The 21,807-nt window shown below is 41.5% G+C and overlaps 1 protein-coding gene across 5 annotated transcripts in view; it reads right to left on the minus strand.

Moving 5' to 3' along the window:
• TMTC1 (transmembrane O-mannosyltransferase targeting cadherins 1) overlaps positions 1-21,807 on the minus strand; it is a 181,346-nt gene that overhangs the window by 55,137 nt on the left and 104,402 nt on the right. For 4 of the 5 annotated variants that reach the window (XM_073321270.2, XM_073321261.2, XM_073321264.2 and 1 more), the window contains one exon: positions 9,089-9,256. The exons of the other annotated variant lie outside the window; for it this stretch is intronic. In XM_073321270.2, the coding sequence (XP_073177371.1) occupies positions 9,089-9,256 (168 nt within the window). The remainder of the gene's footprint in view (positions 1-9,088; positions 9,257-21,807) is intronic. 5 annotated transcript variants of the gene reach the window in all.

Genomic DNA, 21,807 nt, shown 5'->3' on the forward strand with positions numbered 1-21,807 from the left:
CACCAAAGACCTCTGCCGCTGGAGCTGAAGGACTAATGCTTACATTTTCAAAAATGACTAGTGATTTTAGGTGCATCAATTTTTGGATGTCCAATTTATAGCATCTGAAGGGGCCTGATTTGTAGAGGGCAGGCACTTAGCAACTTTTGAAAATCGGGCCCTTTTAAGGCTTCTCAAGTTGGGTACCCAAAGACCGAGGCACCAAAATCACTAGTCACTTTTAAAAATCTTGACCTAAGTCCACTAGCTGGACATGGCAGTAGGTAGCTAGTCTGTCTGAATCAGCCCCTAGAGGGGGACGCATGATGCACACTGCACAGTGGTTTGAACAGGTATTTATAAACAGCAGAAAAACTGAGCGGAGTGTACCTGGGGCTGAGAAGGAGCTGAACTATTGGCATTATCACTTAGAACACAGGAAGAAAAACACACACAAATGCCCACCCATTGCCAAATCAATAAAATGCATGACTCAGCAGCTGTTTGATGACTAGATTTACATAGGACTGCAAAACCGTGCGACTCTAAGGCTAGGTCTACACTACGGGATAAGGCAACCTAAGTTACGCAACTCTAGCTACGTGAATAATGTAGCTGGAGTCGACGTATCTTAGGTCGAGTTATTGCGGTGTCTACACCGCACTGGGTCAACAGGAGAAACTCTCCTGTTGACTTACTTTATGCTTCTTGTTCTGTTGGAGTACCGGAGTCAACGGCTGAGCGATTGGCGGTCGATTTAGCACGTCTTTACTAGACCCGCTAAATTGATCCCTGGTGGATCAAACGCTGTGCGTCAATCCCCAGGTAAGTGGAGACAGGCCCTAAGAGAAATGCTGTAATGATGCTGGACACTAAAAGAAATAACAGAAGACGCATCATAAATCATTTCTCCTACAAAGAGCTAGAAACTTAGGCACTCTCTTGTTGTTACATAAAGCAGAGAAATATAGCTTCCAGACATCCAGAGGATCTCTAAGGGTTATTAGGAATAGAGATGGGTGAATTGGTTCATGTCATAAAGAATAAGAACTGGCTCAAACCTCAGCCCTATTCCTTTTCACACAATTTGGTTAAGGTACGCTTGTTTTACTGCTGCTTCCTTCTTCCCATCCACCAGATCAGATCCTCCTAACTATAGTAAGCAATTGCAGAGATCAGCACATTTCCAGCCTTTCTGCCAGGCTTTGGCTTGTTCCTCCTTTCCAATCTGAGAGTGCACTGACGTATTAGTTTCCAAAGAAGAAGCCAAGTCTTGGTCCACCTGAGAGACTAAAGAGCTACTTCTGAGACCCACACCACTGTAAAAGGTCATGGGATTAGGCCAGGATGGGACCAGGAGAGGAGCAGTTGTAGATGTCTCATAGGAGGCCTGGATAAAAAGGGGAAGAAAGCATATTGGACTTTGGTGGGAATGAGGATGGGGCAGTATGGCATCAGTGTGTGTGGAGATGAGAGAAGGAAAGGCAGACGAATGTGCATGCATGGTAGAAAGGAGAACCCTTCCACAGGTTTATCCACCGTAACTTAGTGTTCAGCACAACAGATCTGTGCTTTGCCTATAAGAGTTAAAAATCACTACTTGTTTGGTTTCCTAACCATAAGGTGTTTCTAAATTATTTATCAGGAAGCACTAAGGCACAAGCCATTCTGTGACTAATTGTTGAACTAAATCAGTTAATTGATGCTATTCTTAAGAGAATGATTCTCTATAGTTGTTTTTACAAACATATTATACACCAGCAGCAAGTAACGTGTGAATGCTATGGCTGCATTAATTTCCATTGGCTTGGGAGCTATTAAGTACTCACAATATTCTGGGCATTACTGGAGTATTAATTCTTATATGGAAATTGTATCATTACATCAATGACTACGTTTTATGTGAAAACATAGGTAGTGGCTCAAAACTGTTACCATCTCAGAGCTATTCAGTGGCCTAACTCTGATGAGTGATTGAGCTCATTATAGTCCCAGCCCGAACACAGCAAAATGAATATGTGGTGAGAAGTACATTACGTATTTCAGTTCTAATGAACCACAGTTTTATTAGTAAGACAGGCATTTTTTAAATAGTATTTTTCTTTTGACAGTTTCCCTTTAAGTATAATTAATCAATCACTATGGTTCCATTTATTAAGACCTCCCTAGATAAACATTCTCTCTCTACCATATGTCTGCGTGTTGGATAGGAAGGAAGGATAATATTTGTATTAGTGCTCTTTTTTTGTTCTTTATTCCTCTGTGCTCAGCCAATAATTCTTGTTGACCTATTTATTCTTCTCATATCCACGCTGATGGGCTGATCCTGCAAATGCTTATGACACAGTATAAGCAGTTTCACTGAATGCCTCAAGAACAGACACTACACCAGGTACATGTAGGATGAATGCCTAGGTAAATAAATAACACTTCTGAAATGTGGTTCTTGATTAGAACAGGACACTGTTCTCTAACTGAAAGAGGAAACAATCACGTTCCTAACCAAAGCCAAATGGGAAAGGGTGGAGTATAAACAACAAAGCAGCACACAATGTTTTTCCATTTCTGTTCCCACCAAGCCCCCCTCCCAGCACTGCACACACATTTTTCCAATATGTATTTCCAATTTTTTCCCCGTCTCAGAATTTATTGTAACCAAGCCAACTCCAGAAAGAAACAGATCCGCTGAGCATGAAAGTCACTTCTCAGGAGGCTTTTCTTCCCTGCTGACTATCCTGCTACCTTTAACTGTCATAAATGAAAGATAAATGTATGCAAGCCATTTTGCACATATTTCCTTTCGGAGATTAAGCTACAAGTCATCCTAGTGGGATACAACACCCTGTTAACTACCAGTAGCACTCCCAACTTCAAACATCATCGTTAGCCAAATCCTACTTGGCCAATGCTTGGAAACAACCTTCTCTCAGTAGCCCCCATTCTGTCCTAAAGCACAGGTTCTACTCTTACAAGTCAGTCTCTCTGGGGCACCATTTTAATGCTTTTCAGTGATGCCCACATGAATTGTGCTCAGTTTATAAGCAAAAAGATTTTCTATCGTCAGTCCTGGACACCCAACCTGGGCTCTGGGAGGCAAGCTGCGCTGAGTTCTTTCTGCTTTGTGAATCATCGCCACTAATAAAAGATCTCCAGGCCAATTATTCCCTCAGTGACACATGTGCAGCCCTAGCCCGTTGATTTTCACAAGCGTAAAATGCTTGGAACTGAAAACATTCAGCTGATGATGCACAAATGGAATAGAAGCCAACTCACTCTTTGCAGAATTAACAGGAGTAAAAAGTAGGAATTGCTTTGTCCTCTTCTTCTTTTTTACCTGACTAAAGTGATTTAAAGATTTAAATCAGTGATTCAGGAAACAGATTTGCTCGTAAACAAAAAGTACTATTTTTACATAAAGAAAAGGAGGACTTGTGGCACCTTAGAGACTAACAAATTTATTTGAGCATAAGCTTTTGTGAGCTACAACTCACTTCATCGGACATCCGATGAAGTGAGCTGTAGCTCACGAAAGCTCATGCTCAAATAAATTTGTTAGTCTGCATGCATCCGATGAAGTGAGCTGTAGCTCATGAAAGCTTATGCTCAAATAAATTGGTTAGTCTCTAAGGTGCCACAAGTACTCCTTTTCTTTTTGTGGATACAGACTAACACGGCTGCTACTCTGAAACCATTTTTACATAGTTGCTTTTCAGAGCAGACCTGCAATTTAAAGCACTCTCCCAAGTTGGGGATGATGTGGAAACTCTTTCTAGAGCAGGGGTTCTCAACCTTTTTCTCTCTGAGACCCCCCTTGACATGCTATAAAAACTCCAGGGTCCAGGGGGAAGGAGGGGAGAGAGACTTGGGTCAGAGGCCTTGGGTATAGGCATAGTTTGACTTCCATTTGTGGGGGGACAGGGGCCAGCGGGGCTTGGCCAACTCCAGATGGTGGGGTCCAGGGAGTGAGTGCTACCTCTACCCCATGACTCACCTCAGCAGGGCACCCAGCCTGTCTGGGTTTTGGAGTGGGGGCACGCAACCAAAAATTATAACTCAAAGGTGGGGGGTTGGCTCAAAAAGTTTGAAAACAGCTTAGGCTACAGGGAGGGGATAGCTAGGGGCTGTGTGCAGGCAGGGGAGTAGCTCAAAGTGCAGAGAGGGGATTGCTGGGTCTGTGTGCGGGAAGGGGAGTAGCTCACGGTGCAGATGGGGTAGCTAGGGGCTGTCTTCAGGCATGGGTGTAGCTCAGGGTGCCAGGAGGGGCGTAGCTAGGGGCTGTGTGCCAGGAGGGCTCCCCCTGTTCCCAGAGGGGTCTCCCCACCCAGGCAGCTCTTACTTGCTGCATGAGCAAAAGGGGCTGGAGCTGGGGAGCAGCTTCAACCCGGGGCACCAGCAGGAGACAAGGAAACGCTGTCGCTGCCCGCTCCATGGCACCAGCCAGATGAGCAGCTGTTCCATGCTGCCCAGCTCCAGCTTCCCACCTCTGACCTGGCTGGGGGGATGAGGTGTGGAGCTGCCCCCAAACTGCCATGCTCTTGTGCTGCAGTTTAGGGGGGGCAATGCCTTCCATGTCTCCAACTCTGCCCATGGGCTCAGGGCTTCTGCCCCACAGGGACCACCAGAGCGTGGGGCTCCGGGATTCAGCACCGTGCCTCCCAGCTTCAGCCCCGTGGGGGGTGCCAGAAATCAGGGCTTCAGCCCCATGCCTCCTGGCTTCAGCCTCCTGAGGGGTGCTAGGGCTCAGGCTCTGGTTTTCAACCGTGGGGCCCCGCAGCACCCTTGAAAGGGCTCGTAGACTCTGAGTTGAGAACTGCTGTTCTAAAGCTCAACAGAGTACTAGGTAGCTTGATTGAAGGGTAGTACAGCAAAGAGGAGCAGAGTCTAGACCCCTCTTGGCCCACTGAGCTCTGATGACCCTTATGGGGGTATCCATCAATCCTTGTTTTTTTGTGTGGAAGGTTGCAAACCACCAGGTTAATTAATGTCAGTGGTGACAGTGCATTTTTGTATTTGGCCACCACACCTTCAGATAGCATATTGTCTCAGTTTCCTAACATTATAACATTTGTGATTGAAGGAATGCTCTCAGTGGGTAAAATTAATCTGTGTGTAGAGACGGCCAGCACAAACAGTGCCTGAGCCTTGCATTGCTACATGCACCCGGGTGAATTTCACCCTGAGTATATGATAAAAATGAGTGTAATGTGATTAATTGGTACCATGTTTGTAACAGGCTGGCTTACACCCCTGGAGGATTGGGGCTAGGCAACCCTAATTACAGAATGAGCCACACCTGGAAGGGATCATGGTGATTGCCCTAGAAAGAGTCTACAGTGAAAAGTGGGAATGCTCATGTCTTAGAGACTGTTAGGAGTAAGCAGGCTCTAGCAGAGAGTCCTGGGAGTTAGGACTGAGACTCCAGCCAGGTAGGGCCCAGCTGTGGACTGCCAAAGCAGGAAGGGCCCCCAGGCAGGAAGGTGTGGAGGAAGAAAAACCTTTGTTTGTAAGGACTTTTGGATGTTTGTTATTTTAACAAAGCAGAACCTGAGAAAGGATGGGAATGGAGAAAAGTTGCTTAAACAGTCCAAGAAGGGAAAGTGAAGCAGGCTGCCTGTAGCGTGACCCTACGCTATGAGGGGTGCATTGAAGGAGGCCAGCCCATTACAATGTTGTACATTCAAGTGCATCTTGACCAGGTTAGAGAAATCTGTATATAATAGAGGCAGTCTCCCTCAATGGCCAAAACCAAAGAACCACAGTCCATTCAAGGATAAGACAGAGAGGAATTAAAAATAGATGCGACACACAAAATGACATGACAAAAAGCAACAATTAATGAAAAGCTGAAATGGGAGACAGAAAGGAGAATGGAGAAAACAGGAATTATATGAAAGACTCTCCCCACAACGTGCAAGTGTGCCTATGCACAGAGACAAACACCATCTACCAAATCAGTTGATGTTTGTCTCTTTCCCACATGTAAGTTTGTATTGTGCTCGTCTCCTCCTCTCCTTGCTCCCCTTTTATTTTTCCTCTTATTTGCCCCTGTTGTTCCCCACTTTCTCCCCTTGCCTTCTCCCTCTTGGCTTATTGCTGTTCTCCCTGCATTCATTCTCTTTGTTTCCTTTCTCCCCTGTCTTCACTGACAGTCTCCCCTTCACCCAATCTAGTCAAAAGTCCTCTCCCCCACTTTCTCCTAGGACAGAATTTCCCTGTCAATGCACCTTTCTCACTTCCCTCCCAGCTCCTGTTCCCTAAAAGCCCAATCTGAACTCTTATCCCAGAGTTCCATTCCCTATTAATGCTACTGCATAGCTCTTCTCACCAAGCCTCAGCCCAAAGATCTCTCTCCAGCACCCTAGGACCAGGGAGCAGCTATCAAATATCTCCAGCCCCCGAGTAGCCCCCACATCCATAAGATGGCCACCCACAGCATGAAGTGAGATGACAGAGGAGTTCTGGCAAGCAGCAGGGAGGGAGCCTTTGTTGTCTCAAACCTACTTGCTTTAGGGCTCGCTTAGGTCTACTTGCTAGGTCCCTTCCAACCCTGATATTCTATGATTCTATGATTTATGCTGGCCTGCAGATTCAACAGGGAGGAAGAGGTACTGAGCCTGCTCCCTAGGCCACTAAGAGCAAAGGAAAGAGGCAACATAAATCACAAGAATTTAGGAGGCAGGAGACTTGATCTTCCACCTTCTCAGACTACTAAAACAGCATTTTCTTTGAGAATAAAGTGGAAGGGGGCCAGGTCCCCATTATCTTAAGTTCTTGTGGTTTTCTTTGCCTCTTCCAAATGCTGCCAATGGTAGATCTGCTTTGGCAACCAAATCAAGGTTGGCAGTGTCTCTCCCAGCCCAGCCATCTCTGCACATATGGACACACTCATGATCACAATGAAAGAAAAGCCAAAACTCGTGCTTGCATCTCCATTCAAAGGGGTGCAGATGCCAGGAGCATGTGCACCACCATCTACTCAGCAGATTAGAACAGTGCAGTTTTGAAGAGCAAGTATATAAACCACAAGTCATTGGGCTGCTGAAACCACACTGACAACATGGTTGCATGTGTTCTATGAGCAAATATTACAAATTGGAAGACTGTCAGGCAGGAACAGATGCCTCAGTGCTAATGTAACCCCAATGAATTCAATCCAGTTAAACTAGGAACGAATTCAGCTTATTAATTCTGCACATGAAATAGTCCAGGAGTTCTTTGTTTCTCAGAAAGAGCGGGGAAAAACTGTCTATCCAGTCAACAATATCTCTTGAATCCATCTCAAGTGCAGTTGCTACAAGGTGATTTTATGACCACCAAACAAGTAATTACAGTCTCCTCCCCTTCAAAAGGAAGAGAGTCTGCCAAACTGCAAGGCCAGGGCTTTCTTTTGAATTGTTGGCATTAACCCTGGAAGGTTTGGACTGAAATCCAGTGCTTAAAATGAGTTGGCATCTGAGCCCAGGATCTCATCACCATGGTTTCCATTGTTTAAGAGGTAAACGTGTTTTAGGAGATAGGCAATGAATTGTGTTATATTGAAGCAGCTCCTATTCCATATCTTTCAAAAATATCTCTCTAACAAAGCTCCATCTGCTTCTATAGCATGGCATATATAAAAAGGTTTAGCAGTAATGTCATCCCCATTAATAATGAGAAAATGAAACTTTGCTCTGGTGAATAGCTCTGAAAATCAAGTTAAACAATTGATGTATAAATCACCTGCATTACCATGATGCCCTCACAACTAGACAATTGCTGAAAAAGCATCAGGAAGTAAATTTAATAAGTTTGCCAACAAAACTGAATAAAAATATAAAGTGAGTGCTGTCTACTTTGTATACTGTGTTGTAATTGAAATCAATATATTTGAAAATGTAGAGAAAGATCCATAAATATTGAATAAATTTCAAATGGTATTCTATTGTTTAACAGTGCAATTAAAACTGCGATTAACTGCAATACATTTTTTTATCTTGATGAATTTTTTTGCGTTAATTGCGTCAGTTAACTGCAATTAAACTGACAGCCCTACTTTCTACCATTATAAAAAATTTTCTAAAATACATTCTACATCTTTCCAGTGGTGGTACTACCATGTTTTGAACCATACCTACAGAATATGATAGTATTTTTTAAATAAAGGCACAGCAATAATTATCACTGAGTCAAAGATTTTGCTGGGTTTTTCTTTTTAAACTAAAATGTCTAAAAAAATAGTCGTATTTGCAAAATCAAAGTTTGTTCATATGCAGATACAGTGTTGATATCAGTGTTTGCACAATGGTTTTAGATATTAGGTGAGAAAATAATTACTGGTAAGTCATTTTCTTCCTTTTATCCTTTATAAAACCTTTCAGTCTCCTCAGCAGTGTTCCATTTACTTTATTTGAGAAACAAAAACAAAACAATCCCACAAGGACATATTTCTTTCTCTGTGTTACTAATAAAAATGTAGCCTACTTAACCAGAAAGAATGTTAAAGATCACATTTCCTTCTCAGTATTCCTTTTGTTTACATTTTGCATTTCACTCAGCTTGAAGAGTTCATGTCACTTTTATTTCCAGGCAGTTTCACCTTCTGGTTCTCACACCATAGCACAGTGGTTCTCAATATCTTCCGGACTGCAACCTCATAACTGAAAGAAGTTTCAGGACACACACCTCCCAGACCTGGTTGAGACCCCCTGCTTTAGCATAATCCAGTTTGGGTCATGGTGCTGCAGGGGAATGTTCAAATCTGCCCACAAAAACTGCTTTGACTTTTTTTGTTAGTAATAATTTCATTTTAAAATATTGATCTTTATGTTAGTTTTATGTAAAATTCCTCTACCCACCCCTCTCTTTTAGAGCACATATTATATTTAAAATGTATAATCTGAACTACTAGATCCTCAGGGCAGGAACCTTGTCTTCCTTCTCTCTATTAAAAACATGCACTTTTTGGCACTATATAAAAATGGCAAGCAACAACATAATAGTAGAATTATTCCTTTTACTTAATAAAAATGATTTGTTCCATGCAACAATAACATGCCATGTATTTCTTGATTCTTTACAAATAAATTTAAAGATAGAGAGATAGCAAATGTTTTCCTGTGGCTGATCATACCTGAAGAGGGATTCTCTTGACAACCAGATTTCATTCTGTTTCACAGTTTTCCAAGAGAACAGCAGCAGCAGCAGCAAAGCAGAGAGGGTCAGGGCAGTAGTTCCCCATCTATTTAACCAGGCACAGAGCTTTTTCAAACCATGGACAAAAAGGATACAGTACCCCATACTGGAAAAACAAACAGGAGGGGGGGAAAGTTGCTATTTCCAGTATTATACTTCATGTACAAGATTTCAGCATTTTTATCTCTTGCCCAATAATAGTTTTTAAGCTAACTTCATTTTTCAGGGAAACAAATTCAAACTCTTCCCCCCCCCCCCCGAAATCTATTTACAACTTCTATGAATTGACAAGCTCTAAATTATACACCCATCAACTATAAATACAGTAATAAACATAGTACCACATAGCACAACAGTACTTATGTGTACATGGCACTATATGTGAAAGGCAGGTTATTTTTCTTAACCAAAAATCTTAGAAAGTATAACACAATCCTTTGCAAGAATACAGAAGATTACAACTGAAAAGTGTGTCACAAACTAATGAATTCTCAAAACACCTCTGCCAGGTAGCTTTTCTGATGCCCATTTTACTGATGGGGAAATTGAACAAAAGAGATTGAGTAATTTATCCAAGGCCACTGCAGGATTAGAAGTCAGGAGTTCATGGTTTTTAGGTCCTGTGCACAGATTATTCCCCTCTTACATGTAGGAATTTAAATGTAATTATTATTTTGGAAGCTTACATAAATTACAGATGTATAATTTGTACATGATACCGGAAGAGTGCTGTAACATTAATGATACCAGACTATGGTTGACATTGAGAACAACGACATATATAAAGCCCATTCTGCCACCTTCACTCTCACTAACCTCCACGCTACACTTACCGGGGATCGAGGCTGCTGCGATTGACAAGTGAAGACCCACTAAATTGACCGCAGAGCGCTCTCCAGTCGATTCCAGTACTCCACCGGAATTAGAAGAGTAAGGTAAGTCAATGGGACAGCATCTCTCATCAAAGAAGCGTGGTGTAGACACTGCAGTAAATCTACCTAAGTTATGTCGACTCCAGCTATGTTATTCACGTAGTTGGAGTAGCGTAATTTAGGTCAACTTATCCCCGTAGTGTAGACAAGGCCTTAAATAGTATCTTACTCTGTAAGAATCAGACTAACTAAGGGCTAGTCTACACCGGCAATGCTAAAGCTCTGCCTTGGCAGCACTTTAACATGCCTCGTGTGGTCGCGGCGCAGCACTAGGAGAGAGCTCTCCCAGCGCTCTAAAAAAACCCACCTCCACGAGGGGCGCAGCTCCCACCGCTGGTGCACTGTCTACACTGGTGCTTTACAGCGCTGAAACTTGCTTCACTCAGGGGGGTGTTTTTTCACACCCGAGTGAGGAAGTTGCAGCGCTGTTAATTGCCAGTGTAGACAAGCCCTAAGTAAGGTGCTATTCAACCTGAAGGTGGCAGAATCTGGAGGAAAAGACTGTCTCTTACTAGGTGTTTGTACAGCACCTAGTGCAATAGTGCCCCAGTCTTGACTGCAGCCTCTTCATGCTACCATAATACAAATAATAACAACAACTGGGCCCATAATGTTTAGAATTGCTAAAAAAGAAGTGCTAATGGCAAAAGTAGAGATGTGAGATACACTTCATCATGCATATATATTAACTACAGTGTGGTTACACTGTATTTACAGTACAGTTCTTATTTGTTACATGTAATTACCACTAATTTTTTTTTAAAGAATCCTGGTACACAAACGCCATGGTAACACCAATGTAACAACTACGAAGATATACTTTTTGATACACATATTTACTATAAAATCCAAGACTCTGAAGTTTAATTACATAGTTTATACTATAATATATTTGAATTGCCTGACCTCTGCTATCGGATGGAATTTTCAGATTCACTTTCCTGTGTGCTTACATGGGTTTGTATATGCAATGGTCATATAGCTCCCATATTTGCAAGTGAACCCTTATTCCTGTGTACTACCAAACTGATTCAAGTACTTAAGTATGCAATTAGACTCTATTATGCTATATATGTCTGAGCTGGGAATGGAGCATCTTTAATTGCTTTCTTAACATTCTGGTAATTACATGGAATTTTCAGGAAAACATTCCATTTCCTACATACATTCACGGACCTGCACATGTAATGACACATGAAAAGAAATCATTTAATAATGAAGACCTATTCTCTGTCCAAGTCCATGTAGCTTCTCAGAAGAGAAAACAAAGTAGAACATTCTGGAACGAAAGTTAGGGCTAGTCTACACTGGAGACGTTAAAGTGCTGCCATGGCAGGGCTTTACCGTAGCTTGTGTAGTTGCAGCAGAGCGCTGGGAGAGAGCTCTCCCTGCACTCTAAAGAAACCACCTCCATGAGGAGCGCAGCTCCCAGTGCCGGTGCATTACCTACACTGGTGCTTTACAGCGCTGAAACTTGCTGCACTCAGGGGGGCGTTGCAGCGCTGAACATTGCAGCGCTGTGTAGTCTATCCATAAAGGAAAGTAAAGCTGTTCCCAGTAGCTACCACATCCTCATTCTCACCCATCACAATTAAGTATGTTTACCTGGAAACACAGGAAATCTACAGCTCTGAGAACTCTCCCCTTGTTTTCCAGCCAGCACAGAGAGCAAGTTCACATACCCACATGGATTGTGCCTAAAATGCCTAAGAGGAAAGGATCGTCCCTTTTAAACTGCTTTGTGGTGAGGGAAATCATGTAAAAAAATTCTCCCCTTGTAATCCCAGTTGAAGAAATAGTATGGGAAACATCAATATATAAATCAGAATGGAACATGCAGGTTTCTGAGGAGTTCCTAATGTGTTTAATTTCAGATTTCTCAAGCTCTGCCCTCTTGAGATGCCAGGCACCATACACTGTGCAGATGTCCTAAATATGACTATGTGTGATCTGCTGAGCTCTGTGGACTTGGTTCCCTTTCTATGGGATTTAGATACATGTAAGAGCTCTGCTCTTTGACTTAGTTCCCTTTTAGTGACGCTTCAATGCCCAGGAGGCTGTGCTATCTGAATTCTGCTTTTTACAGGACATGTATGGCCCTCTCTGCTCTTCTCTGGGTTTTTTGGCATCTCCAGTGGGTGAAGCTTGATTTGTGGGTGAAGCAAGTTTGCCTCATCAGCACTCAGAAGATACAAGTGTTTTCCTCTCTCCTGCTTCCCCCGCCAATGTATCCCTGGATCATTGTTACGAAACAGTGCGTGGGCTATGGGTACAATCGAAAAACCATCTGGAAACAGACACTCCTCACTATGCCAACTTACACTGGTAGGGCTTTTAGTATAGAGGCGCCCATATCATATGGGTAACGCTTACTCATGTGAGTAGACCCATTAACATGACTGTGGGCTTGTCTATACTGCACGCACAACTGTGGCAGGGGATGCAATAACATGATTGATCCAATTTACCTTAGTGCTACCAACACCTGGATACATGCTTAAACTGAAGTTTGGCTTCAGTGGGATTACTTCTGTACTTAAAATTAAGCATGTGTACACTGTCTGTAGAATTCAAGCCTTATTGCACAGATATGAACTTCCCACATTCCTGAATGGAGACTTTAGCATGGTTTGTAAACATGGTTAAGGTCCTTTCTATATAACAAACTGGAAAGATGCTTTACCTGTGTCTCAGGATGGACAAATGCACTGTAGCCAGATCTCCAGATACAATTTAACCTGGAGCATTGAGAGTCATAAAATCTTCAGGGTCAGATTGTTAGCAACTACAACCATCTTTTTTTCAAAAATTCACTTCTGAAATAAAACTACACAGAAGTCATCTAAAATAGCTTTCTAAATGTCAAACGTTTCCTTAAAAAGTGAAAAACCCTGGAAAAGAACTTAGGAAACAGAATATTTAGCATTGAAATTCACACTGCAACTTTTTTCAGAAACGGGGGGTGGGGGGGAAGCACCTCCCAAAAGCACAAAATATAAGCACTGCAATAGCTCTGTGCAACCACTGAAAAACAAATAGAAACAAAAAAAATAAATAAATACCAGCTGCAATATCAGCATTCAAGTATATCCCGGATACGATATTTTTGTAATACCTACCCTTTTCAGAGGTGGATTTGAATGCTTATTTTATGCTTCTAATTTGTTGCAATACATTACTGTTACTTTTCTTAGTTGCATTTTCCATAAACTTTTTGCACTATGTTTATTGAATTGACACTATTTCTGTTTGCATTAATTGCAAAAAGACATTTGCAGATACAAATTGACTATCTGGTGCTTCTATTGAGCTAAAACATCCAGTCCATATGGTGACTAAACTGCATTTTCAAGTCTCTGAAAAGTTAATCTCAATAATCAGGCCAACAAGAAACTCCCCAAAAAACCTGCAGACAGTTTCCACTCTGATTGATATATTGTCTTTCAGCAGTTTAATTCTGCCCAGGGAATTACCTATTTAACGTGAACATTATTTAGTTGAATTTCTTTATCACGAAGTATCAAAAGGAAGATCCTTTCACCTTTGCAGTTTTAGGCACACAGCTTCTCCAAACAGTCTACTGCACGTGCCCAGAGAACAAGTGGAAACATCTGGGAAATATCAGACAGTTTCATTAGCTCATATTACAGGAGGGGAGAAGCAGGACGGACCCAGTTCCCAGCTATTGGGAAATGCTGATATACTCTTGTTCTCACCAGCAGTCTTCAGTATGCTTGTGCTGAATACAGATACAGCTGTATGACCGTTTATACAGCTGCTGGGAAGAGGCTTTTTTATATACTTTTGATTAAGCTTCGTGGTAGTTACATGGATAAATGTAGTATTACACAGAAATAAGGGTTCACTTCAAAATACGGTGGGAACTATAAAGTGGGAACGATAAGGTGGGAACTATAGTTACATTATAACACCTCCTAGTAGTTCTTACATAGTGCTTTTCATTCACAGATCTCAAAGTACATTACAAGCGAGGACAGCATGATTATTTTCATTTTACAGATGGGGAGACTGAGGCACTGGGAAAGGAAGTGACTTGCCCAAGGTCATCTAGCAGGCCAGTGGCAGAACTGGGACTAGAAACCAAGTCTCCTGAGCCCCAGCCAGGTGCCCTAATCACCACATAGAGAGTTCCAGAGACATACATTGAACTTGCATCAGGACTTTGAATTATCTACCCAAAAATTCCTTGTACCTCCGTAAGAATGCAGGGGGAAGGTAATTCAAAGCTACACTATAAATCAAGTGCACCCGTATAATTTAACTTCTGATTGTAGCTTTTTGTAACAAATACATACATCACAAAGTATAACTTCATAGTAATTACGCTATAACAGCAATGTGGCTGTGTACCAGAATTCTACAAAATAATACATGTATTAAGTATGAGACTAAAAGGGGAAATACTAAGTAAGGTAGGCTTTAAATATAGCTTCCAGTTAAATGAATTAGTGGCAACTGTAACAAACTAGGACTGTTCTGTAACTACACTGTAATGAATGTATCTGTATTAGGAAGTGCATCCAAAACAAACAAAAAACAAATTTGAAACAGAGCATTTATTTGAGGCTTTTATATTTAAAAAAAATCATAAGAGTTTGACATAAAAGTACAGACAACAATGTTCTATCTCTGTTCACCAAACAACAACAAAATGGCTGGAGAAAGATGAGCTCCCATTATCTTGTCACAGACTTTTCATTGGAGCGGTCTGTTACAGTCACATCTCATCACACAGCTTTTCTTAGTGGTTATTTCATACCCAGTATTGCTTATTTCAGGGGTTTGGATTTAAAGTTTCTAACTCCAGGTTCTTTTACAGAGCAAGCAGTATGAAATACCTTTGAACACTAAAAAATCCATTGTTGCCATAAGCACTTATATGTTTTCTCCCATGCCACCCTTTATTTGTGGAACATTCCTTCCCACTAATCCTTAACCCTACTACCTTTAGCCTTTTGCACATCCCTCCTTAAGATTAATTTCCACCGTGATGCCTATAGCACCCTGCCAGAAGTTAATAGGGAAGCAGGTGGGGAGCTGAGACTACTAGTAGTCTGGTTATTTAATATCCATTAAATTTAATATTTAATAATCTGGTTATTTGTATCCATTAAAAACAGACAAACAAACTTCTACAAACTGTGCACACAGCTATCCTATCAAAAGCAATGCTTATACTACTGTTAACCATTCTCCTCCCATGCCACCACATTTCTCACAGACACTTGTTTGTTCCACCAGTTATGTTTTATCTTAAATTAAACTTGAAGCTCCTGGTGCTGGGGTTTGTCTTCATATGTTTGTACAGTGCTAGCACAATGAATTCCCAACCGGGTTACTGTAATGGAAATACAGAGACAAGGTGAGTGAGGTAATAACTTCTGTTGGACCAACTTCTTGAAATGTGTCTTTCGCTTACAGCTTATAGAGAGCTCTTCTTCAGGCCACCTAAAATATATTACCTCACCCACCTTGCCTCTGTAATAGCCTGGGACCAACATGGCTACAATAACAGCATGCTGTAATGGAAATGAGCACTGATTGTTCATCATGAGATACCAAACCTTAAACCTGTTACTAGTCCTTGATTGAATATTCCCTGTCCTGTACTTCAGGACAGTGGAACCTAGGGAGGGTAGAGTGGGAATTCCACAGTTAGTGAGGACAGAAAGAAACATTTTTCAGATTTTTTTTTAAATGTATCGGAGTTTGACCGTGCTTAGAGTTTTGGAATGTTAGAAACTGTCCAGGCAGAGATGAATTGCTAAGCAGAGTACAGGTGAAGCAGCTTAAGGTTCCTGATGAATATAATTTATCAAGGGGCTCTGTAATTTATTATGAGGGTTGCACCACCATGAGCAGGTATGCTCCTACACCCACACAGACCCAACCTCTGGAAAAATACTTAAAACTTAGGTGCACACAGAAAATCAATGAGACTTCGGCTCCTGTTTCACTTAAGTGCTTCTGAAAATTTTGCCCTTAAATCCAAAATTAGGCTCCTGATCCTGCTTAAAAGAGATGCTGAGCATTCCCAGCTCACATTATCTTCAACTGGAGCTGAGAAAACATCAGGCTACTAATTCAGGCAACTGACTTTATACTTTCAAGTTGGAAAATTTTGCCCCTATGTGCAAGTCAGCATATATGGCTATAACTTGCAGCTGTGCCTTAAGCACTATGGAGGAGTTCTGCCCTAATTCTGGCATGGGGATGGGTGGTGAGGGGACAGTGAGAGGGTAAGTTAGTGGTTCCCTGTGCTCTTTTCCCCTCACATATACTAACTTGGCTACCTACTCTGGCAGAAGGGATAATTTTGCCCTTAACATTAAAGCTGGTTGGGAATTTTTTTCCTCTCCCTCACAAAATATTTTGAGGGGAAAATGGACTTTTTGCAAAAAAACTCTGTTTCATCAAAAAGCCATTTTCCAGCAAAAAAAAATTTGGCAGTATTTCTACTTCTGAAGAAAAAAAAAATCTCTCTCTCGCTCTCTTGCCATGCACACACACAGACAGGATCCACCCCGCCACCATTCTAATGTTTTTTTGCCAGGTTTTGTCTTTATCTTAATGGATCTTTGTGCTGACCATAATCATTTGGATTGAACAGTGGTTTTCCAAAACAGTTATTTAAGAGAAAAGCACCAGCTGTTTTTATTTTGAAGTTAATATCCCTTCTCCCACCCAGCCCTAGTTTCCAATCAGATTATTTAAAAATCAAACCAAAACAGATTTTGCTTTCTCTTTGGGGTAACATACAGCCAACTGCAGTAATGAAACAGTGACCATTTCCAACTGTGAAAGCCCCACCACAATCCTGCACACAGACTCAAATCTGAAGGAGCTCTCTAAGTAGGAACACAATTTAATGTTTAATAGCTTTTCCACAGGTTCAGGATGAGAACACTCATTACGGGAGAACCAGCAGCTACACAAATTCCTCAACCCTGCAGGGGGGTATACATAGGAGCTTCCTATTTGGCACATGCATCAACATGTTGACAGTTTTCTGACTCCTGGCATTGTGGTCTCTTGCTGTACAAAAGTGGTATCTTAGGAATGTCCTCAGTTATAACGAAGTCAGGGCTACACTTAGTAGGCAACCGTTGTGCACCATTCACGTGTGCATTTTGGCAGAATTCACTCAGAGGGTTGTGGGATGAATGATTTTCTTCTATAATTTCTGCAATTTGTTAACAGCACTTCCCTTGTGAGCATATGCACTGCAGCGAGGCACAAACAAGAGAGGAATGAGATGACAGGAATGCCACATTTCCCAGGGTGTAAAAGACAAATTGCGGGGTTTAAATAAGAGCCAGAGTGCAGATATGTAAGAGTTGCAGCCTACTCATTCAGTGTTCAGTAATTATATCTAATAACTCACAGTCTTTTCTTTAACCACTGTGTCTAATTTCAGAAGCCAGAGCTTTAAACATTTTCCCTCTATCTCTGGCATCACCCTGCACCAGTTTACATCAAACATTAGGAGTGGTTTTGTTGCACTTGTTTCTTGATTACGTTGCTTCCTTTGAGACAGGGTAGCTATTGCCACACCCCAACGGTAGATTGTCATCACATTCTGTTATAGCAAGCTGCACATTTGCGAGTACCCTGTAAGAGTTACCTCCTTTGTAAAGCACGTTGAGGTCTACTGATCTAAAGAGCTAGGTATTTAATAAATAATAAGTTTTAATATACTTCTATTAGCCTTGGCACACTGGTCAAAGGTGGTTCCATTAATATTAGAACTATTTGGGACACAAAATAAAAAATTTGGGGCAGGGGTAAGCAAGTCCCAGCCTCTAGCAGTGAGCAGACAACTTGTGTTGCTTTGCAGTGACCTTTCTGGACAATCTAGGAGAAGTACTGATATGTTTAACCAGTGGAGGCTGGGTTGTAAAACTGAGTGGAAGAAACTATCTGTGAAAGATGACCGCCCGCCCGCCAAAAAAAAAAAAATTGAAAGAATTTTCAGGATCTTAAAATCTTTGTGTTTCTTTTCCAGTGGATTCTAATCCAGATTATATAGGTGTAAATCTGGAGAAAATCCACTGATTTTCAGTGGAGTTACTCCAGATGTAAACCAGTGGAACTGAGATAAGAATTTTGACCCCTACATATCAATTAGGAAAAGATCCATCTAAAAACAGTATGTCAGGACACGTGAGGGCTACTGGATCAGTATAGTGTCTATAAGCAGAACAAAAGGATTATTTTAAAAACATATGGAGAACAGAAACTGCAGTTAACTTTGACAATTCACCCAGGAGGATTTCTCTATGGCTACTAACCTTGTTGATTTTCAGCACTTACTTTAGATGACTCCATTTTGTTCTTTTAAACCTTGCTTTGAAGCTACTCCAAATTAAGTTTAACCACTTTGTGCATCACACCAATTAACTACACATTTTTATTTTGCTACTCTTCAGAGAGTACTGAGAATAGCATTGTGAGAGGATGGAGTCTGAGGTCAGTACTGACTGACAACATGAACATGTGCAATTTTCTGCTTTTAAAAACTTATTACAAGTTTCCAAGTCTCAGCTGCACATATTCGTCGCTAGGCAACATATGTTTTCAGATTTCCTCATTGTCTGAGATTATTCCAGTTCTACTGGATTTTTATTAAGCACCTGTAACATGCATCCAGGTGCTGTAAATATACATTATATTTTAAATACACAGGATGGACACATCAGTTCTCCAAAAAATCCCCCAAACCTCAAGCACTCACATGGCCTGCCCAGCCTACAGAATAAGGCCCAAAACCCAATAAAGCACTTTAGTGTTTAACTTTAACCTAAAGCCTTTAGGATGCTTACACTGCAAAGAAAAAACGGTGATACAAAAATCACAGAACCCAGGCTGCAGGGCTAAAAAACAGCAGTGCAGATGTTCCTGCTCTGGCTGGAGCCTGGGCTCTCAAATCCAGCGAAGAAGGAGGGTCATGGAGCACTGCTCATTTTAGACTGCAACCTCAGAACCTGAGTCAATTGACCCAGGCTCTGAGGCTTGGTGCTGCAGGTTTGTCTTTGCAATGTAGATGTACCTGTTGAGTGTTGCCACTTAAATCAAGGAGACCAGTCAAAGACTTAAAGTGCTTTGCTGGATCAGGGCCTAACAGACTTAAGCATGGACAGCAATTCTACACTGAGCCACCAACCCCGCCCTTGAAAAAACCTCTTTGCTATTTCAAATACAACATAGACAAACTCCTCTCCTAGTTCTAGAGCCTGAGCTGACACTCTATGTAACACACACTGACGCGAAGAACCAAAATGATTTAAAACACACTGCTCACAGGCACAGCTGCTGTGTGTGTGTGGGAAGGGACCTTTAAAGTCACTTCATCCCTATTAACATAAATGGCTGTACTATCACTTCTCTAATGGAAAGCAACTGATTGTAGAAAGAGGGCTTGGCATGTCTTTTGAACGACTCCTCCTTCAGTAAGCACTACTTCAGATACAGAAGGTGGAAGAACTGGTAAACAGAAGCACATCAAGGCCTAGTCTACACTAGGATTGTAGGTTTCAGAGTAACAGCCGTGTTAGTCTGTATTCGCAAAAAGAACCGGAGTACTTGTGGCACCTTAGAGACTAACAAATTTATATGAGCATAAGCTTTTGTGGGCTACAGCTCACTTCATTGGATGCATAGAATGGAACATATAGTAAGAAGATATATATATACACATACATACAGAGAACATGAAAAGGTGGAGTAAGAGGCTAGTTAATTAAGATGAGCTATTATCAGCAGGAGAAAAAAAACTTTTGTAGTGATAATCACGATGGCCCATTTAGACAGTTGACAAGAAGGTGTGAGGATACTTAACATGGGGAAATAGAATCTATATCTATATATATCTTCTTACTATGTGTTCCATTCTATGCATCCGATGAAGTGGGCTGCAGCCCACGAAAGCTTATGCTCTAATAAATTTGTTAGTCTCTAAGGTGCCTCAAGTCCTCCTTTTCTTTTTACTAGGATTTTACATCGGTGTAGCTAAAAATCCACAACCCTAGAAGGCACAGCTATACTGATCTAACCCCCAGTGCAGACACGACGAGGTGAATGGAGGAATTCTTCCGTCAACCCAGCTACCGCCTCTCGAGGAGGTGGATTACCTATGCCAACAGGAGAACCCCGCTCATCAGCACAGGTAGTGTCTACAGTGTAGCGCTACAGCGATGCAGCTGTTGCATTTTAAGTGTAGACAGGCCCTAAGAATGGATTCACTCTGCTAGAGAGGTTTTTGGAAACACCTGACTAGGAGCGGGTCTGTACTGCAGGGGCTACAGCAGCATGCTGTGGCACTGTAGCTATGCAATTGTAACTCCATAGTGTAGACACATCTTAAGGTGATGGGAAGGGTTTTTCCACCACTGTAGGAACTCCACCTCCCTGAGCAGTGGTCGCTTGGTTGACAGAAGCATTCTTCCATCAACTTAGCTGCGTCTACATTGGGATTAGTATGGCACAGCTAGGGCGCTCCAGGGTCTGAAATTTCAACACTCTTGAGCAGTGTAGTTATATCAATCTAAATGTTTAGTGTAGACCAGGCCTGGGTTGCTGAATTGTCCTGAGCAGAAGGGCCGGCTGGAAAAGCTTGAGTTCCATTTTGTGAAAAAATATTGAGGTTTTAAAACTTGTTTTCATTTCACATCAGACCAAAACTTGACTTTTTGAATTTTTTCCCCACAAACAGCGTGCGAGAAAGAGACCCACCCCAAAAGAGCCAATAGCTTGGTAGTTAGGGCATTCACCTGGGATGCAGAACAGCCAGGTTCACGTCCCTGCTCTGAATCAGGCAGAGCAGGGACTTGAACTTGTGTCTCCTACATCCCAGCTTGTCCTAACCACTTGGCACGCGCACGTGTGTCACTCTCTCTCATGTTGACCAGAAATCCCATCCTGGATATGAGAATCCTTCCTGACTGACTAAACTTCAAAGCCAGTATGTTTCCACAAAGAGTTTTGCCTTTCAAGTCAACAGGAGCAGTCCCTGAGTAAGACCTGCAGGGAGTAGTACAAAGAGAATCCCAAACTCCAGCAGGACAGACCTAATTTGAAAAGGGACCTTCTGAGCAGATGATTGATGACATAATTGGTCTTTATTTCCAAATGAAAAGCTGGTTTCTTATTTCAGGCTACATTAAGGGCACTAGGTCAGGTTTTTGAGCTAAACCAATTTACATCAGCTAAGCATCTGGTTCTCTATTCACAATAAGAGACAACTAGATAAAATTTAATGAGCTCAAAAACTATTTTCTTTGACAGAAAATGTGTTAACTTTTAAATAAATTATTCAGCTAATCATTGAATGATTGGTTAACATTTGGGTCCATTTTCCTTCTCTCCCTTGCTGTCACCATAAAAAATAATGTACTGTACAGATTCACTTCATTACACTTTTTGATTCCAAGACTTCATTTTGAGCAGATTCCTATCTGAAGTGTTTCCAGATAACATGGACTTTTGTATACCTTTATTACAGCTATTTTGGAAAGGAAACAGTTATGTGTTTATTATTTAGCATTGTAAAGAAAAAACCCTATAGAATTTAATAGGGATTAAATCAGCAAGATTTCATAGAAATTACTCTAAAATATTACATAATTTTGCAGGTAATTATTATTTTCTATAGGATTTTTTTATAACCACTTTGTAGAATTCTATAGTAAGGATATAATTTTACATT

The sequence above is a fragment of the Lepidochelys kempii genome, chromosome 1 (assembly GCF_965140285.1).
Source record: "Lepidochelys kempii isolate rLepKem1 chromosome 1, rLepKem1.hap1, whole genome shotgun sequence".
Lineage (NCBI taxonomy): Eukaryota > Metazoa > Chordata > Testudines > Cheloniidae > Lepidochelys > Lepidochelys kempii.